The 24,101-nt window shown below is 51.7% G+C and overlaps 1 protein-coding gene across 9 annotated transcripts in view; it reads left to right on the forward strand.

Annotated features, from left to right (window-relative positions):
• IGSF9B (immunoglobulin superfamily member 9B) overlaps window positions 1-24,101 on the forward strand; it is a 57,500-nt gene that overhangs the window by 9,852 nt on the left and 23,547 nt on the right. For 8 of the 9 annotated variants that reach the window (XR_012492722.2, XR_012492723.2, XM_074321632.2 and 5 more), the window contains exons 2-17: window positions 1,324-1,521; window positions 3,323-3,469; window positions 8,648-8,799; window positions 9,078-9,195; window positions 10,528-10,669; window positions 10,984-11,129; window positions 13,738-13,880; window positions 14,200-14,340; window positions 14,423-14,539; window positions 14,821-14,971; window positions 16,081-16,204; window positions 18,503-18,678; window positions 19,755-19,981; window positions 20,851-20,935; window positions 23,073-23,234; window positions 23,609-23,654. Coding sequence is in view for 7 of the 9 variants with exons in the window: in XM_074321632.2 (XP_074177733.2) it covers window positions 1,324-1,521; window positions 3,323-3,469; window positions 8,648-8,799; window positions 9,078-9,195; window positions 10,528-10,669; window positions 10,984-11,129; window positions 13,738-13,880; window positions 14,200-14,340; window positions 14,423-14,539; window positions 14,821-14,971; window positions 16,081-16,204; window positions 18,503-18,678; window positions 19,755-19,981; window positions 20,851-20,935; window positions 23,073-23,234; window positions 23,609-23,654 (2,275 nt within the window). In the remaining 2 variants the exon portion in view is untranslated. The remainder of the gene's footprint in view (window positions 1-1,323; window positions 1,522-3,322; window positions 3,470-8,647; window positions 8,800-9,077; window positions 9,196-10,527; window positions 10,670-10,983; window positions 11,130-13,737; window positions 13,881-14,199; window positions 14,341-14,422; window positions 14,540-14,820; window positions 14,972-16,080; window positions 16,205-18,502; window positions 18,679-19,754; window positions 19,982-20,850; window positions 20,936-23,072; window positions 23,235-23,608; window positions 23,655-24,101) is intronic. The other variant, XM_019719068.3, reaches the window with a different exon arrangement.

Raw genomic sequence — 24,101 nt, forward strand, 5'->3', positions numbered from 1 at the left:
TGGTCCCAGCAGCAACCTCGTTTTCAGTCTCAATGAGCAGCTGCTGTCCTTGGTGCTGCCTGCAGGGGCCAGAAGGGGAGGTGGGTAGGGATGTGGAAAGCCCTGGTCCAGTCCGGGTTGTGTTGGGTAGTGCTGGGTAGTGCGAGGGGAGGCGGGAGGGAGAGGCTTCCCCAGCTGTCCCTTTGACTGGGAAGTAAGCTGGACAAGGTGACATTTTGGGCACGGAGGCCTGGTGTGGGAGTGAGGAGTGTCTGGCTGGAGGTTGAGACGCCACATCTCGGACAGGGGCCCAGGAATTTAGGGGTCCAGGAGCATGCTGTCTAGGTATGTGGAGCAGTGTCTGGGTTACCTTCAGCTCCCTGGTAGGGGTGGGTGTGGGTCTTCCCGCCTTGTCCCCCTCCCCTGTCTGAAGGGTGGGTGCACCCTGTCCAGCTATATGTTTTGTCCTCTACCCAAAGTAGGGTAGTTTACTCTTAGCTGGCTGAGGTTAGTCGGCCTCAGGGACCCCTCCTCTGTCCCCAGCATCCTGCTCTCCTAATGGTGATGTCTGGGGCTTCACAGCCTGGTTGGTTTGGGGCTTAGAAACTGGAGGGCTGGAGGCCCCAGCACCCTCCTCAGCAGCAGGCACATCAGGGAGTGGGAGGCGGGGCCTGAGAGGCCAGCTCAGACCCGTGAGGTTTTCCCTCTGGTGCTGCCCCTAGCAGCCTCTGCTCAGCTTGGTAGGGATTCCCTCCTGCTGTATGGAGTCCTCTTGTTTTGTGCTGCAAACATCAGACTGAGTGGGGGTGGGACGTAGGAGGAGGGCGGGAGGAGGGCTGGCTGTGCGGCGGCTTCTTACTGGCTCGGGTGGGAAGCATCCTGGCGTAGGAAGATAGTCTGAGTTTCCCCTTGGCCATGGCAGCCTGGGCCGTGGGCCCCCACAGAGAGGCTGAGGCCCCTCCATTTTCTTAGTGTCCAGACCCTTAGAATTCTTGGGTGGGGGGGTGTCACAGGGGACGGTATTGTCATGGCTCTGCTCTTTGGGATTGGGGAGGGAAGGGCTGGCTTGTAGAACTGAAGAGAACTGTTTCCCTCTGCTTTTTTGTCCCCTCTCCTCCTCCCTTGCAAGTTCATGGTTGGGGGACTTGGGGAAAGAGGTAGAGGGTGCACTGGGTACCCTCTGGGGAGTGAGTGAACTTCTCTTCAGGAAGAGGCTGGGGGGAAGCCGGCCTTCGGGAGGGGGCAGAGGTCCTTGAACATGGGCTGGGGGCTGCCTCTGGGGCTACCAAGGCAGGCTCTCCTTGTTACCTCCTTCTCTGCATCCCAACTTTGCTGTCCCATTAGCTGCCCACGGCCTGCGAGAGGAGCCCGAGTTTGTGACAGCAAGAGCCGGTGAGAGCGTGGTCCTGAGATGCGATGTGATCCACCCCGTGACAGGACAGCCCCCGCCCTATGTTGTGGAGTGGTTCAAGTTTGGGGTGCCCATCCCTATCTTCATCAAGTTTGGCTACTACCCCCCACATGTGGACCCTGAGTATGCAGGTAAGGTCTCGGCTGCTTTACCTCCAAGCCTTGGTTTTGGCAGGGCTGCCCCTCCCCTCCAGGGACCCAGCTCTCAGTGGTCACGCTTCCTCCTGCCTTTATCTCTGTTCCCTCCTCTCTTTCTCTGACTGGTCTGTTATCTCTATTTTCCACAGTCTCTGCCTCTTTATTCCCATCCTTTGGACTCTGGTAGGTTTTAATTAAGTGGTTGGGAGGAGAGGGACAAGGGCGTGAAATGCAGACAGGAAGCCCTCCTAAACCGCACAGCCTGGGGCTTGCAGGGGCAGAGGCAGGAGGAAGAGACAAGGCAGCTGAGAAAGCCCACCTGTGGGCGTGCCAGGCTGGGCAGAGGGCCACTGTGTGAGGTAGGAAGCTGAGTCAGAGCCGCTGCCCGTGACTAGTCGTGTGGCAGCGGCAGCTGTGGGGCTTGCTCTGTCTGCCTGCACCCACACCTCCCTCTGGTTCTGAAGTTGGGCCTCATCCTGTCCCTGAGTGTAAGTGTGTGTCTGTGCCTCTGGCAGACACCTGCTCTCTGCCTCCTCTGCCACAATTATTCCTGCCAGCAGTGGCCTCACTGTGAGTCACTGCCAGTGCCTGCCTGGGGCGTGGGGCATGTGTCTGTGCATGTGAGGTGTGGGAGTGAGTGTACATACGTGTGTGTGTATATGCATGTGTATTGGGGTTTAAAAGAAGAGAGGAAGCCTGTGGGACACTGCTTTTCTTTACTTCTGGCTACTGAGGTGTGCATTGCATTTCTCTCAGAAAGCTTCCATTTCTCTCTCTCTCCCCCTTTCCCTCCGTCTTCCTCCTCTACCTATGTCTCTGTTTCTCTTTTTGGCCTGATAGGTTTTGATAGTCTGTTTTTTAGGCAGATTGCCAGTGCTGAGACAAGGAAGAAGGCAGAGAAGGTTGTGACTCTGGGGTGATGGAGGGCTGAGGTGGTGGGTGAGGGGAGAAAGGATGCTGAGGGCTACTGGGCATCCTCCCTCATCATGGAGGAAGTGGGGGCTACTCCCCATTCTACTTAGCTCCTGCTGCAACTCTTACCTCCTCAGCGCTGTGAGACAAAGATGGCTTCCTAAGTGGAAGAAAATGGAGTTAAGGAGGGGTCTTTGCTCTGCTGGCCAGCCCTTTCCTCATTCTCAGGCTTCTAGGCCTTGTGGCTTCACTTCCTGAGGGCGTTGGGCTCTGGCTAGATGAGCAAGCTCTCTGGCTCTGGCACCAGGCCTAGGAGGAGATCCCAGCATCTTGCTCCCCAGCCGGCGTTCCCTCTGCCCTGCCACAGGGTCGTCAGACAGAGAAGTGTGGGGTGTGGGCCTCAGCTTGCATAGAGGTGTTACTCCACCCGAATGGAGGTATCCAGGGCCTACCCTAGACCTTCCACCTCCCCTCTTTCCCGGCCTCTCTTCCTCTTTCCCTCCCTCCTTCCCTCTCTTTTCCCCCTCAACTCTGTATCTCTCATGCCTTTCCTTTGTCTCAAGAGATCTTCAAAAGAAGGGGCATATTCTAAGGAACTGAGGCTCTTCTCAGTGCCAAACACAGAGTTGCAGTGGCAGCTTGGATGGGGCCAGCTGAGGCTGGAGGGCTTGGGAGGGCTTGTGGCTCCATGGCGAAGGCTTCATGTTGTTTCCTTTGCCACCTGTGGCTGGAGGTTGGTACCAGCTATTCTTTTGGGGCCCTGCCATGGGAAGTGGTCTGCAGGGTATGATGAGCCCTCTGCCTTTGGCTGAGGTGGGGGGGTGTGTGGAGATGCTGGCCTCACCCTGATGGCTGCTGGAGCTCTTGTCCATTTTGTCCCCAGGTCGGGCTAGTCTTCATGATAAAGCGTCCCTGCGGTTGGAGCAGGTTCGCTCCGAGGACCAGGGCTGGTACGAGTGCAAAGTGCTCATGCTGGACCAGCAGTATGACACCTTTCACAATGGCAGCTGGGTCCATCTCACCATCAACGGTGAGTATGGGCCTCCTTCCTGGGGATGGGGGAGCAACCTGGAAAGCCCACTATCTGAGGGCCTGCTTTAGGGGAAGCCTGTTTGCCAACTGCACCCCATTCCTGCTGCAGAGAGGAGCCTCGGTGTGACTGGGCCCTGCACTCCCAGAGTTGTCTCCCCGGAGCCTGTTGGGTTAGTGCAGTTCATGGGAGGAGTAGCTCCCTGGGCATGAGGTGGGGGTTTTCTGTGGGTGGTAGCGTCAGAGTTCCTTAGAAGGAGGTAGGAATCTGGTTCTTGAAACCAGGAGGGTCAAGGCATTGTGGAGGCCAAAGTGGTAACAACTGGCGCCATTTTCCAGCCCCTGGAAGACGCTGCTAGCCCAGGAAGTGCCTCCCCACTCTCTAGTGGAATTCCCAGAGCCCCACCATTGCAGTCTTCCTTTTCAGGTTGACATTTTGGTTCCTTGTTAAATGTAGTCATTTGCATAATATGTACGGAAGGTCTGCTGTGTACTAAGTCCTGCACCAGGTGATGGGAACACAATGCTGAGCAAACCCAGACTCAGTCCCTGCCTTTACTGGGTTTACTGTCTAATAAAATGGAAGAATCCTGAGAAGAGTAACAATTTTAATGGCTCTCAGTTATTTACAGCTCAGGTTAAATGAATTGTGCTGTGTGCAATGCTTTTCAAGTATCTGGGCAGAAAGCCCCAGGGAAGTTTAACTGTTTCCGGTGTTGGCCTAGGTTGGGGTCCTGGGTCTGAGGTGGTGATGGCACCCTGGGTCTCCCCTGTTGGAGTGTCCTGCTTATGTCACTGGGAGTCCTGACTTGGGAGGAGATCCTCTGAAGGAGCCAGTAGAGGCTGGAACTATGGAGAAAATTTGAAGGAGGGTGGTCCCCCATTGTGTGTGGGGAGCAGAGTTTTTTTGTTTTGTTTTTCTGGCCAGACACTTCTTGTTCTTTATTCAGTTTATGACAAAATGTATTCAGCCACTACTGTGTTGTGGACACTATGCTAGTTATTGAGGTTTCAGTGGCATATATGCTTTGGATGTGCACACACAGCTTCGGTCCTTATGGTTTGGATGTCTGCGACTGTAGATGCTGTGGTTGGGAGAGAGAAATTGATGTTGTTCCTGGCTTGGGAACTTCTCTCAGCGTTGATCTGCCCTGAAGGACAGCTCTGTCTGCCCTGCCTTGTGGGGCTGGGTCATTCTTCCCAGGGGTTGGATCAGGCCATGCTCCTTCTGGCTTGAGGATCTATCCAGGGTCCTGGAAGCACAGATTATTTTAGCCAGAGCTTTGGCCTCTGGGAAAAGCAAACTTAGAGACGGCAGCCCTAGGTCATTGTTAGTCTAGGCTGTCTGACCCGTTAGATGCAGTTCGCTCCTGTCAGCTAGTCCCAAGAGATTGAATGGAGGCTGATTTTAAATCTTGGGTGGGTTGTCCCCACCACCTAGCAAGCTATTGAGTCACTTCCTTTTGATGCCAGCTGTTGTGTGTGCTGGGAATGAAAACTCATCTTAATATTAGTGCAAGCAAAACATAATTAGGAAGGTAAATCTGCTGCTAAAAGCTTCACTGACAACACTGAGCAAGAAGTCCCCATGTTGCTTTCTTTCTCGTTCGTGCCCTTTCCTAAACTGGGCTGAAATCTCCTCCAAGCACCACCTCCTTTTCCTTTCTCATCGTCCTGCTAGTGTTCATTTTAGCAATCTGAGACACCAGGCGTTCAGTAGACACATAATAGGAAGTAGAATTTGGTGTAGAATTGTGTGTTCTATTACATCTCTGTCTTAGTTTTCACAAGTGAGAGTTGATTCTTTGGGAATTCCTAATTGCTCAGAGTGGAATGCACAGGAAACAAGACGCTGAAGAGATTTAGTTTATTTCATGAATCTATTGCATGTTAGCTGTATGATCCTTGGCAATTTAAGTCACTTCTCTGAGCTTCAGTTTTCTCAGTTATCAAAAACAATGCCTGTGTGCAGGGCTGTTGTGAGGATTAAATGAAGTGCTGTGTGAGAAAGTGTCTTGCCCAGTGTCTGAAACGTTAATTACATGTGGGTAATTATGTGTAAGATGCTGGCCATCCTCCTTCTCAAGAGCGAAAACAGTTGAGATCAGATGGAAATGTATCAGCAGGGATGTGGTAACACAGGAGGTTCCCTAAGGCTGGAAGATGCAGAGGACTGTGGTAGTTTGAAAGTCCTTGCAAATCCACCGATAATTTTGCATTCAAAACACATTCGTGGATGTCCACTCTGTAGCAGGCTCTGGGGATTTGCAGCAGTGGGCAGGGAAATCCAGAGATAATTGCAATATGGACCTTGGGAGCACAGGGGACGGAGAGTTTTCTGAGGAACCTCTCAGAAAGTAGTTAGCCAGGTTCCAGAGTGGGAGAGAGGGAAGAGTATAACAGGCAAAAGGAACAGCAGGCCTGAAAGGCCAAAGGAAGGAGAGCCGGTGCACTCGGAATGTGAAAAGCTTGTTTATATGGAAGTGTCAAGCAGGAAAGCTAAGAATGTGCACCACCTGTTCCAGGTTTTAGAACCAGGGCTCCTCATAGAATACCAAGGAGCCTACCTCCCAAATAGGTAGAACAGCACAGACACTGTCCCAAGGTGACAGTGAGTTCTCTCTCCCTTTTTATGTCCCCTTCCCTTCATCTCAAGTTCTGAGGTTCCTTCCAGCATAAATATTTCTGCTATTGAAGGAAAGCGTCTGGAGCACCAACATCCCATTGCTTCCAAACTAGAGTGTTTAACGTCAGGCATTTCCGGACAGGGATCACCTTTGGAAAATGAAAGTCCAGTGAAAAATTAGAATTACAAATTGTCTCATTCTCTTTCTGTGTTTTTTTTTTTTTTTTTGAAGATCAGTTGGGTGGAAATAAACCCAACCATTTCTTTATCACATATAAAATACCTGAAAAGTCCAAGCCAAGCCTTGCTTTAGGTTGGTGAATTCCTTGGAGGAGAGACCAGCCTATTTCTAACCTGCACTATTAATTATAGGGCACTCGTAAAAAAGAATTAAGCCTGGAAATTCAGTTGGCAAGCTAACACATAATTCAGTAAATAATTGAGAGTCAAACCATTATTTTCCTGAAAACTTGAAATTGTTCAAAGTACTTTTCTGATTAGCACCTAAATAATAAAGTAATTATGTAATTAGTAACTAATTTGTCACTTCAGGACGTAATTTAATTTATTATCTTTTCTTTTAAGCTTGACACCAGAGGTAATAGAGGCTGTGGCCATATTAACTGTATTTCAAGGGGCACGCTTGGTGAGGAGGGCTCTGTTAGAGACGACAGCACATTCCAGGGCAGGAAGAGAGGCCTGGAAGTTAGGATTCCAAGGATCCCTTTGTAAGGATTTGGGTGACTTTAACCATTGTTTTTGGTATATTAGACCTTGGATGAGATTTGACTCTCTTGAGGATGTCTGTTGTGGTGTGTGTGTGTGTGCGCGTGTGTGTGTGTGTGTGTGTGTGTGTGTGTGTGTATGATGAACTGTGCTTCTTAATTCATTCAATATTCATTCACTCTCCAAGTGCCCCCCGTGTACCCGTACTGAGCTAGGGGCTCAGGAGATTATCGAAGAAAGTGATCATGTCATGTTCGTGCTCTTGAAGAGTTTTATGTATTTACATTTGTATTGGTCTATGGGTGTGTGTATATGTGTGTGTGCATTCATTCATTCGTTCGTTTGTTCGTTCATTCGTCCATTCAACAAATGTTTGTTGAGTGCTCTATTACATGCCAGGAACTATGCTAAAAGCAGGGCATATAGTGAGATTTACAGAAAAGATCTCTGCTCTCAAGGAGGGTTAGTGATAAGTGCTTTAAAGAAAATAAAACAAAGGGGATAGAGAATGCTGGAAGTGCTATCTCAGATTGACTGACCAAGTGAGGCAGAGCTGGCATCTTAGCAAAGACTTGCATGAACTGAAGGAGGGAGATCTGGGTATAGAGCTCCAGGCAGATAGGATGGCGAATGCAAAGGTCCTGAGGTTGGATGTTCTTGGCACATTTGAGGAAGACAAAGAAGACAGTGTGGTTAGAGCACAATGAAGGGAAAATGTGATAGATGAGGTTGGCAGAGGGGTGGGGTGGGGGGACCAAATCCTAAAGCCCTCTGACTAGTTCTTGGGTCAGCGCTGTCTGGAGAGGAGAGACCCCTCTGAAAGCTTCTCAGAGGCTCCTGGGGAGATGATAATGATAGCACTGGCAAGATAACCAGCATTTTACATGTTTACATTTCACAAGATCCTTTTCACACAGTTTATCTCATTTGTTGCTCACATCAATTCTGGAGGGTGGGGGAAGTTTAGGTGAAGCCCAAAGAGGCTGAGTAACTTGCCCAGGGTTACACAACAAGTGGTGGGTTGACAGTTGAACTTGGCCCTGAGCTTTGGGTGCCTTGAGATGAGCTCACAATGGCCCGTCCTAGCCTGGCGTGGACATGTAGGGCTGGTATTCAAAAGTGGGACCCTTCCTTGTCACTTCAGAGGAGCATAGCACTGATAGTCCCAGGGGCAAGGTTGACCAGGTCACCTCTACAAGCAGCTCAGAGAAATAAGACAGAGCCTCCGAAATGCTGATTATGCAAATAGGATGGAATTTTGGTCAAAACTCCAATGCAGGTGGTGGTATACAGGGACAACCTAGCATAATCAGAGGAGAGTTCAGAGGGGTGCAGCTTGTGGTACATCCTGGCTTCCATGGATAAAGACAGACAGCCTAGATGGAGCAGACAGCACACAGCCCAGATGTGAGGACCTGGCAGGGTCCTGGAAGATCATGAGGTGAAAGACGGAAGGATGATGGAACAGCCTGTGGAGCTGGTGGTGAATGTGGGCTCTGTGAGGGCCAGGGGAGAGCTGTCTGTCTCAGCGCTGAGTTCAGTGCTTCCCTACGGATGCTCAACAAACATGCATTTATTAGGAATTAGCCAAGGAAAATGGGAAAAGTTTAGAATTTGGACCCAGCCAGACTGACTTTGAGTTCCAGGTCTTCCCTTCCTGTGTAAGAGTCATGGGCGGAGTGTTTTACCTGCCTCTGCCTTCCTTCCTTCATCCTCCACGTGCAGAGTTGTGCACGCTCACACGGACACGGGGCCTGGGGTGCGTGGGCGAGGCAAGCAGGGCGGTGGCCCCGAATCCCACCCTGAGCCTTTGTGGTCTCTTTGCAGCTCCTCCCACCTTTACAGAAACACCCCCCCAGTACATCGAGGCCAAGGAGGGTGGCAGTGTTACCATGACCTGCACAGCTTTTGGGAACCCTAAGCCCATTGTCACCTGGCTCAAGGAGGGGACACTCCTAGGTGCTAGTGGGAAATACCGGGTAAGTGTGGTTCTTCACTGGGGCCACTGCTCTTCCTTCTGTCTTCCTTTGCCTCTTTCTCCCTCTCCAAGTCTGTCTCCTACTTCATGTGCCCAGTGACACTGTGCAGAAGCACAGAGGGGAAATGAAAATAGAAAGCAGACTGGCTGGTGTCTGTGTTGCTGGAGGGAGACGGAAAAGGAGGCACCTGCCTCCGTATCCCGAGGCCACTTCCACCTGAGGGTAGTGTTGGCAGGGCCCACTGGTGGGTGCTGAGCTCTGTTTCACCTTGGCCCCAGGTGAGTGATGGGAGCCTGACGGTGACATCAGTCAGTCGGGAGGACAGAGGCGCCTACACCTGTCGTGCATACAGCATCCAGGGGGAGGCTGTTCATACTACTCACCTGCTTGTCCAAGGTAAGAGTGATTTATCCAGCCTCTTTGTGCCCCAGGTCTTTTTCAGGGACTTCCAGCCCCGCCAGCGGAGCTGAGGAGGGTTTTCCCAGGGCGTGGTTCTAACAGCTGGGGGCAGGTGGATGTGGGCAGCCCATGAGGAACTGGATGGGGCTTCTCCTACGTATTGTGTGCGCCATGGCTGGAGCTCCCGTGGTAGCCTGCTGTGGCCATCACACGGCTGGCATGAGGCCCCATGCTGGGTGGGTTTCTGGTTTTTGTATCTGTCCAGGTAGTGTCCTGCTATGCATCCACCTTCCCCAGGGGGGAAGACCTCCCTTAGGTCTCCATCCATTAGAGATGGCATCAATAAATAACGATAGGAATTCATCTAAACTTCAGACATTTAAATAACACTGAGGGCATTTCTGCATTTGGTAGAGCTGGGGGCTCTATGGTCCGCACCTGGAGATGTCAGTCTGCTCTGTCCGGGGCCCCAGAGTGCCCCAGAAGGGGAGGCATCTAGATGGCGGGGTCTCTTCTCTGTGCTTTGCCCATCTACCCGCTCCACCTCTGACCCACCACCTGCTGGAGGAGCAGGTGAGGGTTGGTGGCAGCTGTCCAGGCTGCGGGATGCTGAGGCACATGCTCTTCCTGCCTCCTTCCAACTTGGAGTGCTGAGTGGCAGCTTGGAGGAGAGCTGGCCTCTCAGGAGAGCCAGGTGGCAGCTCCAGCCTGTCTGGAAAGCCAGCACCGGGGACTGCTGGAATTCTACCCTCTGTTCACTCTGCTGTCCCCAACTCCTCTCCCCTGAGTTTGCCGTCTTAACCTCTGCCTGGTAAGCAGCACAAACCTCGTGCTCCTTCAGAGGCGAGATTGTTCCTTGCTCTGGACTGAAAGACGGGCTTTCACCCTTCTTCGTGCCTCCTGCTTGGGGCTCTGCTGGAGAGCAGGATGGGCAAGCAGACCCGTGTGTTTATGGGGGAGGGGTTAGGTGGCTGGTTTGGGGAGCCAGAATTTATGAGGGATTTTGCATGGAGGTGGGGTACAAGTATGTACCAAGAAGGCGTCTACAGCTGGCTCAAGGGGGTGGGGCTCTCTGGCCACATCCAACACCATCTGCATCTCTGGGACCCATGGGGAGAAGAAGAACCTGAGCACTGATAGCATTGGAAGCGTCTCCATGACAACTGCCTGGTGTTGTGCTGCTGACTCTTGGGGGTCAGTGCTGCCATAGCTCTGTCTCAGGGTTCAGGGCACTTTTCTGAGGCATCTCAGAGCTTCCTGGGAGGCCCTGGTGCTCTAGTTCTTCCCTGCCTCCCCAGGTGAGGTCATATTTGTTTCCTGTGTCCCCAGGGCCTCCTTTCATAGTGTCCCCTCCTGAGAACATCACTGTCAACATATCCCAAGATGCTTTGCTCACCTGCCGTGCGGAGGCATATCCCGGCAACCTCACTTACACCTGGTATTGGCAAGATGAGAACGTCTACTTTCAGAAGTGAGCACCCTGCCCTGATCCCTCAGGGAGGCGCCCAGACAAGTCCCCAAGGGCAAGGCTTCTGAGAAGAGGATGCTGCACGCTGCCTTTGGCCTCTAAGAACTTGGAGAGGGGGTGGTCGGTCCACATGTGCCACATGTGAGGGCCAGTGTCTGCATACTCCAGAGGGGCCCTGGGAATGCCAGGGCACACCGGGTCCCTTTCATGCAGGGGAGTGAGGGGACTCATTGCTATCTTGCCTCTGGTGTTTCATGGAAGATCCGTCTTCTCACTTGCCAACACTTTCCCTTCCATGTCTCCTTGTCTCCTCATAGTGACCTGAAGCTGAGAGTTCGGATCCTGATTGATGGGACCCTGATAATCTTTCGGGTGAAGCCTGAGGACGCGGGGAAGTACACCTGTGTTCCTAGCAACAGTCTGGGGCGCTCCCCCTCAGCCTCGGCCTACCTGACTGTGCAGTGTGAGTAGGGGTGAGGGAGAGCTTTGGTTGGTGGGGGTTCCAGAAGGTTCAGGCCACACTAGCCAGACTGGAGGCTGGAGGGCAGCAGACACCAAATGTTATTCAAGGTAATGTGGGGTAGAGGAATGACTGAGGCAGGAAGGAGGGACAGCGCAAGAAGAGGCCGAAACCTGGGCTAATCAATTGAGATGAAACAAGCCCTTATGGTGTGTCTTCTGTGGACCAGGTGTCACTACATGTGCTAGCTAACTCATTCCATCAGCCGGGCTTTGGTTGGATTCAAGGATTGGCAGACCTTCTGAACGACTGTGCTTGCATTGAATGCTAGCCAGCACCTCTGTACCTTGAGTGAGATGCTCTCTGGTGCTTTTTTCCTCAGGTATCTGAGGGACTGTAGCTTGAACCTGTGCAGGGTTAGAGTTCCTGCCAGCTGTCTGCCTTCACCTACCTTGGACAGGTGTGTAGGGTGAGGGTACACAACCCTTTTCTGGGGTGACCTGATCCAATTCTACCAACAGTTGCTCCTCCTTGCGTTTCTCTGGGGCTGCCAGAGATCCAAATCAATGAGCTGCTCCTCGTGCCAGAACAATCGAGGGCTTTTGTGCAATCAGAATAATTTCGTTTGCTAATCTTGAATACTTCAGCATAGTCATTGTTTCCCCACCCCCTGGCAAGCTGATAACTGTGAGAGAGAAGGATGAGTAATGAGGATTAATTTCTTCCTTTTGATTTGTTGTTGGCCCTGTCACTCAGGCAACAAATGCCCCATGTGGTTGTTGTAGGTGACAGGCTCTCCATCACTTGAGGGCTGGTGTGGAACTGCTCACCTCCAGGGGTGTGGAGTGGCAGGGTGAGAAGTGTAACAGTCTGGAGTCCGCATTTGAGCTGGGGACAAGTAGAGGAACAGTTGATAACTCCAGGAGGTGGGGCTCTTCTCCAACCCTGCTTCACAGAGCTGGTATTTGTACTGTCTACCGCTGCATGGATGTGGTGGTGGAGCCAGGCGAGCCCCATCCAACTCCTAACCTCTCATTCTCATCGTTTTCTTTTCTGTGCAATACTTTTGCTGTTGGGGGCATAGGCGTAATTTCTCCACTTCTGCTCTCAGCAAATTCCAAGGACGTTCAGCATGCTGCATTATGAGTCCCACGATTTTAAGAGCTATGAGGCCCATGAAAAGCTGTGTGATCCAACATCAGGTCTGTCCCACCCAGAACTGCAGTAGAAAAAAACAAGTCAAGAAGCTATTTATCAGTGACTTACCATGTGCCCTAAGCTGTGCTGGACATGAAGGAGCTGAGGGAAGGAAAGATGCCACTTGGAGCAGCATCTCGGCTGGCTTTTGTCGCCTGGGCAAGAAGGTGACAGTGGAGGATGCGGGAGAGAGCCAACGGGGGGTGATCTTCAGAAGGGTGATGAGTATAACCAGGTTGAGGCCCCATTCGCAGAGCGATGGGCCATTTGGTTTTTGAGAGAGGGGTGTGGTTTCCTGGTCTCTCTCCAGCACCGTCACCCACTTCCACTTGTCCTTTTTTACCTCCTTCCTGCCTTCAAAGAGAACCCGGGGGGTGAGATTTTCAGGTGGGTGAAACAAGGATCTTTATTTCTGCTAAAAAGCAGTGTTCAGAGTATTTCTCATTCATAAACCCTTTGAAAACCTTGGAGAGGAAAAAAAAACACCCTCCACCATACAAAAGTAGGAAGCTATGTCTAAATATATAACTCGGCCTGGTATTTATGTAATGCTGTTCTCTGAAGAGCTCCAAATGCTTAAAAGATACCAGCTCATTCATCCTCACTGCTTCCCTGGAAGTTCTGGATCTTTCTCCTCGGTAGCCCTCAGGGAAATTGGGGAGAATCAAAAGGTGATGACTCACGCATATGACAGGGTGTGTGGCTCTTGCTGCTGTCCCGGGATCCTGGCATCTGTTCTGTGTCCAAGGCTGATTCTGTATGCCAACTGCACAAGTGGGAAACTGAGGCCTGGGAGACTGGACAACCAGCAGACCAGAGAGGAGAGAAGAACCACCTGTGGTTATGCCTCTGCCCACCTTATGCATAGAACTGCCATTCCTCTTTTGGCTTAGGATGTGGAAAGAGAGGTGCTGCTTGGTGATAAGGACTTGGGATAAGGAGCAGGTGGGGGAGGGTGTGGCCAAGTGTTGACTTTGAGGTTTTGAGTGTAGTAGGGGCTGAGGAAATGGGCATGAGAGCCCCTACCCAGCAGTAATGTTCACGAGTAGAAACATTTGAGGAGTGCTGCGGACTGGAGCTGGCCAGCATGTGCCTTTGAGTGCCTTCGAGCATTCAAAACAGAAGTGCTTAAGAATACTATAGGCCGGACAGACAAAAGAAGACTGCAGCCTGTGCTCGGTGGCCCGATGTGGCCTCTGGGCTGTCAGCCCAGGAGGGTCAGGGTTGCTCCATCTTGTTACAGCACTTTGCCCTGTGTTGAGCACTGAGGACACGCAGTGTTTACTGAATCAGTGGGTGTGAAAGGTGGTGCCTTGGGGTGCCTGTGTGGTGGCCCAGCCCCCTGCCTGGATTTCTCCCTTCGTGACTTCCCTTGTGTCTTTCTTCTCTCCTACCCCACACTACCCCTCTGCAGACCCAGCCCGTGTCCTCAACATGCCCCCCGTAATCTATGTGCCCGTGGGAATTCATGGCTTTATCCGTTGCCCTGTGGACGCAGAGCCACCGGCCACTGTGGTCAAATGGAACAAGGATGGCCGCCCCCTGCAGGTTGAGAAGGTGCTAGAGAGATGCATGCGGGGTCCCAATGAGATGCACCCTCCTGACCCTACGATGCTGCCTCTGGGGGTCTGGTTTCCTGCTAGGACTCCTCCACTTGCCACCAAAACCTCTGGGGAAGCAAAAAACTCCTTCCCATGGGGGTTTGCAGTCCGGCAGGGCACTTGACAACCCTGTCCCCAGGGTAACCGGTGCTCTGTCTGAGCCTGTCCCCAGGTTGGCTCGTGGAGATGGCCCAGCCCATGTCTGGTCTGGTGGGTCTGGGACTGAGTGTTCACCCTGTGACCATGGCTCACTGCTCTACTGTCTGCTCTGGCAGAATCTAGGTTGGACCTTGATGGAGGATGGCTCCATTCGAATTGAGGAGGCCACAGAGGAGGCCCTTGGCACTTACACCTGTGTGCCTTATAATACCTTGGGGACCATGGGCCAGTCTGCTCCTGCGCGGCTTGTCCTGAAGGTGAGGCCCAGGGCAATGAGCAGCCTCTGTGTGGCAGGTGCCCTTAATGCCTGCCTTCACAGCCTTGCCGTGTTCTCCCTAGGACCCCCCGTATTTCACGGTGCTACCAGGCTGGGAGTACAGGCAGGAGGCCGGCCGGGAGCTACTTATTCCCTGTGCTGCCGCAGGGGACCCCTTCCCTGTCATCACGTGGAGAAAGGTACCTCTGGGTTCTGGAGCTCCCGGGAAGCATGGTGGAGGGGAAGGACCCGATAGTGGCTCTCTTCTGAGGGGCCAAGTGCTGTGAAGCCTGGGTGACTTCCAGATGGGAGCGCTGGAAGAGGGGCCTGGAGGGGTGTAGGCCGAGTGCGCAGGCACTGCCCTCTCCATCCTCTTCTCCGACCCCTGAGTTGTTGGTGGCTTCTCTTCTCCCCTGCCCGACCTGACTCCTCCCCTGCCGCCCTGCTCCTGCCCTCCTCCTTGCCCCCTTGTTTGGCCAAGGTAGGGAAGCCCAGCAGAAGCAAGCACAACACCCTGCCTAGCGGGAGTCTCCAGTTTCGAGCCCTGAGTAAAGAGGACCACGGGGAGTGGGAGTGCATCGCTACCAACGTGGTCACCAGCATCACTGCCAGTACCCACCTGACTGTCATCGGTACGGGGCCCCGGGCAGGCGGGTGGTGGCCTGGGTGCTCGGGAGGTGTAGGCATCTTTCCCAAGTTATTCCACCCTGAACCAGCAGCTTGCCACAGGCAGCCCCAGACCTCTGTGGACTCTGTGTAAGGGAGGTGACATGGGGCCTTCCCGGGATAGGTCTTTTTCTGATGAGGACAGGCAGAATGTACCCAGCAACCCCCTCTGACACAGAAACAATGCACCTGCGTGGCCAGTAGCAACTGCTCAGAGCTCTGAGGGTAGACTCTAGAGGGAAAGCTGGAAGACCTGGAATGAGGGGATCTAGGAGGGGTGACTGCGCTGAGATCCACGGGCTGAGCCTGGCACTGAGCAGGTAATTGATGTTCACATTTCCTGGGGCACCAGGCATTCTCATCCCAATTACCTACCTGAGGTATGTATCCCCAGGACCTCAGTGTGCACCAGTTTGCCTGCCCCTCAGGGGATAGCTACAGTTGAAACAACAGCCAACACTTTTGTGGCATTTACTAGCAGTTCTAGACTCTGTACCAAGTGGTGCCTTGTCATTTACAACTTACGTAGTGGGAGCCACTATTGCCCCAGTGGACATTCATCGAAAGCAAGGCTGGCAGGGATCAAACACGTTGCCCAGTGCCACATCACTGATGAGTGGTAGGCCCAGGCCTCAAATCCAAGTTGAAGTTCTTAATTGCTGTGCTGTGCTGCCCCTCACGTTGGTGTTTGGGTGGTTATGGCTGTCTCCTGAGGCTGGGAAACTTTACAGGAGAGGGGCCTTTTGGCTTTGCCTGTGACCTTAACGGAGAGTGTTTCTGTGCTTGATAGGTGAGCACAGGACGTTGTCCTAGGGTGATGGAGGGTTCTGGTTTCCCGTTGGCCCACACTTCATGCTTATGCCCTTTCTTGCTAGATGGACTGGGCTGCATTGCGGGCTGGGTCTCCTCCTCCAGCCCTCCCACCCAGTAGGCCTGGGGGCCAGCTCCTCAGTGTCCCCACCCCAGTCACTCCACCTGCGGTACGGCCTTTTGCTATACGCAGCAAGGTTACGGGTGCCCAGCTCAGTGGCCTCAGTTCTTTTCAGTCTGAGAGAAGTCTCCACTTGGTCTCCAGGCACCAGCCCCCATGCCCCAGGCAGTGTCCGGGTCCAGGTCTCTATGACAACTGCCAACGTGTCCTGGGAGCCAGGCTATGATGGAGGATTCGAGCAGACATTCTCAGTTTGGTACGGACCTCTGTGAGTCAGCCCCGCATGCTTTGCTCTCTGCTTCTCCCTCCCCACCCCCACTTCAGTCAGTCCCTGGGGTGGGTGGAGGTTATGCAAAGGGTATGGTTCTTCGCCAGTCCTCCAGACGATGAGCTGTGTTGACACAGTGACTGAGTCCTTGTGGGGAATGGGCATGTCTAAGGGACTCTGGGTGCTCCTGTATTCCCAGCCCAGAAGGTTTGGGAAGCCGATTTGGGCTGTTGCCTGAGCTGTTACCCTCTGTTGCTCTCTCCCCAGCTTATCTCACTGCCCCTTTTTTGTGTCCTTAGTTCATTCTTCCTTTAGGTTCCTCTATCCTCTGGAGTCTGGAAGAGACTCCTAATCTTCAAGGGCATTGTGAAACCGCCTAGCTGGAAGCATAGAATCCAATTTTTATTCTGTCCCTTCCCCAGTGGTTCCAGAAGCCAGTATGAAGGGGCACTTACCTCCTGGCCTGGTCTTTAGCATGCGCACTTTCTCTGTAGGACTGTGTGTCTCCATTGTGTTTATATCTCTGTTATTAATTTAGCCAGATGCAGCATTTGACATCTTTGCCCAAACCTCGGGGTAGACAGAGATCTCAGAGTTGCACGAATCAGGATGAAGACAGGACGTATAGAAAAGCTGACCCACTTCCAATCACCTTAGGATCTCCCTCTCCACCACATTCCTATTACGAGCCAGGAACTGGCCACCTGAGTCATGGGTTCATCCTTGAGTGAGGAAGATGGGCCCCCTCACTTCCTCCTTCTCAGACCTGTGTCACGTGGGTGGGTGTTCTCCACCAGGCTCAGCCAAGGCCTAGGGAGGAGGAAACCTCAGATACAGAGGGTAACTCAGTGAGAGCCCTTGATATACTTCTCAACAGCAAGGGAAGTTAAGAAGGAACCTGCTCTTTCCCGTCATGGTGATTTGGTGGATATTTCCGAGTTTGAATATCCTAGGCATTTTGAGTTCTGGAGAGGCAAACTGGACCTAAATGGTGAGCTTGGGGAAGTCTGAGTTGCAACCAGAACACCCTCCCACCCCTTTTCTCTAGCCTTCCTGAGGCAGGGTAGGGGCGGGGTCAGGAACTGGGGGGTGCTCCTAACAACCCTGCTGGGTGCTGGGCGGCCAGGGCAGGGCATTTAGCATAGGTAAGCCACCTTTGGAGATGCCAGATCTGGGCATAGATCGGGGTTTCCCTTGCTGCTTGAAGCTATGCTCCATGCTGCTGCTCACCTGCATTGCTTTGTCACACTTTGCTCACTTGCTTTGGTGCCTGGGCGGGAAATGGTGGGTGCCAATGTTGGGAGATCTCCTTCCCTCCATTCTTTCTGACTGCCTCTAACTCTCCATGTATTGACTGAGACATTTGGCTTTTAGCTTCTTTTGCTATGCTTTCCACTGCCTCAGCTCCAACTCCTGGGCATACATGGTAGTGAGCCTTTAACTTAGAGGGGAACCCGTTAACCCCTAAGTGAGCCTTTAACTTAGAGGGGCATCCACTAAGTTGTAGCACAGGGCTGTGAGAGGGTTGCCTGATGTCTCTGTACGCAGGACGATGGCTCCTCCCAGTGGTGATGCCGGCCACTGCACCTGTAGAGTGCAGACAGGCTGTCTTCATTGCCAATGGGATTAGGTGGGCCGTGTAGAACAAGTGTTAGTGTTCTCCACGCACAGTGTGCCCTTCCCTTTCATTGTGATTTTTAACCCTTAAGGCCTTAGGGATCCTGGTCCCCACTGTGGGGTAACCCCTGGTCATCTTTGTCATGTGCTCTGGACTTCCTCAGAGGACTCAAACCTGGTTGGACTGAGGGAGTTGTCTGGGTTTCTCTAGGTCCCACTTTTGGCTGTCCCTGGGAGGGTGGGTGGCCGAGGTCACTTGGGTTCCTTCTTTAGTCCTGCTATTGCTCAGTTGCTCATCGTCACTTTCGTACTGTGGTACCTGCCTTGTTTCCAGTGTCCTCGCTTTCCCAAGGCAGAGCCACTCTTAGGGTTATGACCAGGGTGAGATTCTCCTAAAATGCAATTGGTAATTTGACCAGGGTTTTGAGCATGACTTACACCTAAGGGTCCCTTTGAGAAGAAGAGGTACTGGCAGCAGCTGGTGACCTGGCATCGTGAGGATTGGCACAGCCAAAGTTGGGTAGGGCATCCCACCTTGGTCATTACCTCTTCCCGTCCTTGAACCTGGGAAAGCCAGGTCCACCAACTGCCACCTCCTTGAGGACCTGGCCTGCACTCCTGTGTCTCCAGTGTAACCCACCGCACCCCTTGTCCCCGATCCTCTCTCCTTCTCTTGGCCAGGATGAAGCGGGCACAGTTTGGACCCCATGACTGGCTGTCTTTGTCAGTGCCACCAGGACCCAGCTGGTTGCTAGTGGATGCCCTGGAGCCTGAGACAGCATACCAGTTCAGTGTCCTGGCCCAGAATAAGCTGGGAACGAGCGCCTTCAGTGAGGTGGTCACTGTGAACACTTTAGGTGAGGGCCCGGCCGGTGATGTCTTGTGGGTATTTCCCAGAGGGTCCGGGGTAGATAAAGGCAGTGAGGGCAGTGATGGTCCTGGCAGCTAACATTTACTGCTGACTATATGCCAGGCACCTTGCTAAATGCTTTATACAATCCTGTCATTTGATCTCCAATAGGATTTCTCATGTCATTCTGTGAGGTTTGTCTGGACCAAAGTGCCTCGACCAACATCGGAGCACTTTTGGGCCAGATTCCTGTTGCACCCTTAGATAGAAGGAAGAGGCTTTGAATTTTATGCTTCCTGGTCAGGCCACATGTTTGCATCTTCATGTGGCTTCACAGGGGAAATTGGGAATCCTTCGTCCTTCTGTACTCCTGCTGGTTCTCTCCTCTGGCCCCCGGCCTCATTCGGTGGCAGGCGTGTGGCTGACCCTTCCTGGACCCAGTGGCTCACTCTGTCCCTTCTGGCTGCAGTTTTGTTTGTTTTCCTCTCTGGGGCCAGAGAGAGCAGCTGGGAACAGGTGGCACCACTCCAGCCTGCTTTACTGCCACCAAGTGGGGCAGCAGTGACAGAGGGCTTACCCCACTCCTGAGCTCCCGTGTTGGGCCTTGATTTTCCACCTGGGCTAAGAAGGGAATCGGAAGAGTGAACAGTGTGTGTGGGAAGATATTCCTACTTCCTTAGAGGAGAACAAGAGATACATTTTGTAGTATTTTTTTTTAAAGATACTATCTTATTAAAAAGATAATTGCAATTAATTCTTCCTTGTTCCCTGTAGTTCCCATTTGTTTCCTTTTGAGGAACTCAGTTCCCTCAGAAAAGACTTTTAGAAGTACTCTGAAAACAGGAGCATGGAGCTTTGGGCCCACTTGCCCTGCCTCCTTCCTTTGCGTCAGGAGGGCTCTTTCCTGTAACACTTTTGCCCCTGAAATGATGCATGCACTGGCATGTGGACTTGTGGCCTGTCGCCTTGGGGCCATGGTGCCCCCGGGGACACATGCTGAGCCAGAAGATGGCCCCAGGCTGATGAGGATGAGGTGACCTCAGCGCTCCTGTGCTGTCTCCCTTCTCTCTCCTGCCACTTCAGCATTCCCCATCACAACTCCAGAACCTCTGGTGCTGGTTACCCCACCACGGTGCCTCACAGCCAATCGGACCCAACAGGGTGTACTCCTGTCTTGGCTCCCACCTGCCAACCACAGCTTTCCTATTGACCGCTATGTCATGGAGTTTCGTGTCGGAGAACGCTGGGAGATGTTAGATGACGCCATCCCAGGCACCGATGGAGAATTCTTTGCCAAGGATCTGTCACAGGTGAGGACCTAGCTTTCCCTTGCTTCTTCTTTCCAAATTCTGAAAGTGACAGGACTGTTTCTAGAGGCACTGGAAGCTTTGAATGTCCTAACTCGGGTGTATGAGGTCTGGCCATGTACTGTGCCACACTGCTGTTCCGATATTCTCTCAGATCTGCTACCAAGGTTTGGAGTACTCTGATCCTCGTGACTGAGGTCCTGAACATTGAGGTCCAGCTCGGTGGCAGTGGGGAGTTGTATCACCTGAGGGGTTTCTCTAAGCGCTGACACAAGCTAGGGCAGGGCAGGGCATGAGTCCCTCACGGTAACCTGACACTGACCTCAGCTCCTTGCTAGCTGCCTAACTGGGATGGGCAAAGGATTCCTCAGAAGGACTGTCTTCTAGCTTCACCCTTTAACAATTTAGAGCTCTGGAGAATATATTATTTTTATCAGCTGACCCCCTTTAAACTTTGATGTCTCTCTAGCTGGAGAGAGGGAAGCAGCTTATTTCAGGAATATAGATAATCTCATCTCTCTTTCTGTCTTTCTTCCCTGAATATTCATTTAGTACTGGGATTGGCAAATGGCGGCCCCTGAGAGCCCCTGTGTGTGTCTCTTCCCAACACTTCCTTCAATGACCTCACTTGAAATCAGCCATGGTCCAAGTGCTTACACTATGGTGATTGGCAAATGCTACAAATCAGGACTTTTTTTATAACCCGAGAGCTGGTGGTTAAACATCTCTAGTACTCACTGCTTTGGGTGCTGTGTTCTATGAGCCATCATTGCAGGGTCAGTGGTGCTGGGGTCAGTGGTGGCGGGGTCAGTGGTGGGTCAGTGGCTGTCTCCGGTCCCTTGGCTGATAGGGTATTGTTCCTGGGGCTGCAGGACACCTGGTACGAGTTCCGGGTTTTGGCTGTCATGCAGGATCTGATCAGCGAGCCCAGCAACATTGCCGGCGTCTCCAGCACAGGTACTTTGGGGGTGGGGGTGCTCGTACAAGGGTAGGGACATAGGCCCCAGAGCTCCACGGGAGTCCCTTTGTGAAATAGCTAATACCGGAAGAGAGGCCGAATTAGAAGCAAAGGAGTGCTCTAGTTGAAACTGTGAGTTGTTGTATTTCTTCTTCAGCCCATCAGATCCATGTTTCTTTGTCCATGATGGAATGGGATTTCTCTCACTAAGAGCTGCATTAATGACAGTTTCTATAAGATGGCCACAGAAAAAAAGTCGGCTACTATTCTCATTATAATAGTCAAAAAGAACTTGCTTTAAGTTATTTTGCTTAAAATTTGTTTCCTCCAGTGCGATCCTCTGTAATTGGTGGGGTGGTGAATAGGAGCAAAGAGACAGCAGGTCAACACGTATCTATTAAATGCCTATTGTAAGACTGCTTTATAATTATGGTGGTTTTATTTGGAAAATTGTTGTTTGGTGTTGTTTCCCTCCACTCCTTCCTCTCCCTGGATTTTTTTTTTTTTTCAGGCTCAGTAAAGGCAATTCCCCAGCATTTTCTCAATTTCTCTTTCTTTTTCTTGGCCCTGGTCCCATTTCTACACATCTTTCTCCAGTTACAGTTACTGAAACATAGCAGGGTCCTTCCCTCCCCTTGTGGAGTGGTTCTTGGTATGGGAAGAGGTGCTTGCTTAGTGATAAAGCAGTGGCACCTTTTTCATGGGTGCTGCTCACACAAAGACCCCTGGGACCAATTGGCAAGGAGCTTGACCAAGCGCTGGGGTGGGCAGATATGGGGAGAGTAGGACAGGACAGAAGTGGCATTAGAGCATTTGGGAGGAGTGGAATGTGACTTCTGTCTCATATATTATGCACAGTGGGGCTTTTTTCTCTTAATACACAAAGGTACCTCCTTTAGGCAGCAGAACCCAGCATCCTTCTGTCTTGACTTCCCTTCAGGGAAGAGATGCAGAGAGATGGAGAAACAGGGAATCGAGCTTGCAGCAAGGCCAGGATAAAAGACTTGAGGGTTTTGTGGGCTTATCTCAGTGAACTGTTTTGTATTCAGTGGCTTTGTGTCTGGCTCCCAAAGGGAAACATACATAGTTGGATGATTCCTCGGGGTGAATGAGGATGCAGCAACCTCAGCATTCCCTGTAGTTAAGCCCCCATTTCCAGAAACTGTAGCAGTTATTCTTCTACTCAGCCAATCAGCATGCTTTGGATTATTTTAACCATTGTTATTATTGACATAGGAATGGATTCTGGCCAAATGTATTAGAGTATATAGATTTCCCCTTTGATGAACCTAAAGAATGACATAGCTAATATAACTATCCTTTGTATAATATGATAGACTGGGGTCTAGTCATGGCTCTGTCACTAACAAGCTCTCTGAATTTGGGCACAAAGTGAGCCTTGGTTCTTTACCTGCAAACGAGGAAATTGGACCTATTAACTACATCACTGCTGGCTCTAGCATTCTGTACCTAAGATGACCAAGATGTGCTCTTCCTCCCTGTAGAAGTTGCTCACCCTGTAGTTAAGGAGTTAGAAATGGATGGATCAGAATTGTATAGTCATAGCCGCTACCCCGGCTGTAATATTTTACCCTCAAGGAGCCTTCACATCTAGGCTCTCATTTGGTAGAGATGATATAATGGACAGTAGAAAACACCGAACTAGAAGTCAGAGTAACTGTGTGCAGTTGTGGCACTGATATGCAGTGTCTGTGTAAGCAAGCCTCTCTCATGCAGTCATTCACAGATTTTTCACTTCGAGATTGAGCACAATAACATGTGCCCTGTCATGGGGTTAATGTGAGAATATCTGATAATGTGCATGACAGCACTTTGTAAAAAGCTCTAGACAAGTCTAGATCATTATTGAAATTATTATTCCCCTAGGGGTAAGATATAAATGGTGTTTATTCTTTACTAGCTATGTGGTGACTGCTTGCGTTCTGTAAACTATCCCCTCTTCTCCCTACTCCCTGCCATTCAAACCTCTTCAGGGCTAGAATTGAACATGGCGCCTGAGCCTAAAATTGTCTGTACAACAGAGGCAGGGGAAATACCTGGCGACTGGGTGGGGTCCTGGGGTGGGGGGAGAGGGGGCAGAGAGGACTCATACATGCTCTCGGCCCCTCCCTGCAGACATCTTCCCACAGCCAGACCTGACCGATGACGGGTTAGCGCGGCCTGTGTTGGCTGGAATTGTAGCTACCATCTGCTTCTTGGCAGCTGCCATCCTGTTTAGCACCCTGGCTGCCTGCTTTGTCAACAAGCAGCGCAAGCGTAAGCTGAAGCGCAAAAAAGGTGGGTGTCTCCCCCCACACACACTTTCCCTGGCCCTGTTTCAAAAGCTCCCCATCAGGAGAGATGGCCCATTTTTAGCATGGTCCCCCTTGAAAGAGGGAAACTGGATCTTATGGTTAGAGCTGCCAGTGGGACTTGATTTGAAAGAGGGAGAAAGGAAGCAGGGATAGTGGGGAGAGTCTGGTGGACCAGAACTAGGGTGAAGGTAGGGCCTGGTGGTGCGTGGGCACAGGACTCTAAAGTGGACCCAAAGCCACCAGATGTTGAAAGGAGCTGCCTCCCTCTGTGGCTCTGCGTGAGGTCCTGTTGACAGCTGGTACATGTTTCGCTGTCTCAGGCCTCAGCAGGCTCTCTCTCCCCTTGTTTCCTTCCAGACCCTCCACTCTCCATCACTCACTGCAGGAAGAGTCTGGAGTCTCCGTAAGTGTCCCTCGCCCCAGGAGAACTGTGACATGGCTGTTTGTGGTGTGTGGGTGGAGGGTGAAGGGTCGGGACAGGGAGATGGTTTGCTTCGCTCAGCCCCATGACAGTGTTTCTAAGCAGTTGACTGGTAGTGATCTGTGTAGTAATTTGAAGTTGTCCACACTGTCTTCCATGGAGGTAGCAATAACAAGGACAATCCAAATTCACAGATAACACATTTCTCTTAGCTTTGGAGTGTATTTCTGTGTTTTTTCGGGTCATCATAACAGATTTGCCTTCTTAATATATTTTTTATAAGTTAATATTAAAATGAGCTTGCCTTTCGTGAGCAACTTGGGAGTAAAGTTGTAGGTGTGACTAGAGCATGGCCAACAAGAGGGCCAGGGCAGAATAAAAGTAGAAATGTGGGTGTTCACTCAGTAAACACATCTAGACAATCGAGTT

Source organism: Rhinolophus sinicus, chromosome 9 (assembly GCF_057876585.1).
Source record: "Rhinolophus sinicus isolate RSI-liver-muscle chromosome 9, RSI-T2T, whole genome shotgun sequence".
Classification (NCBI taxonomy): Eukaryota; Metazoa; Chordata; class Mammalia; order Chiroptera; family Rhinolophidae; genus Rhinolophus; species Rhinolophus sinicus.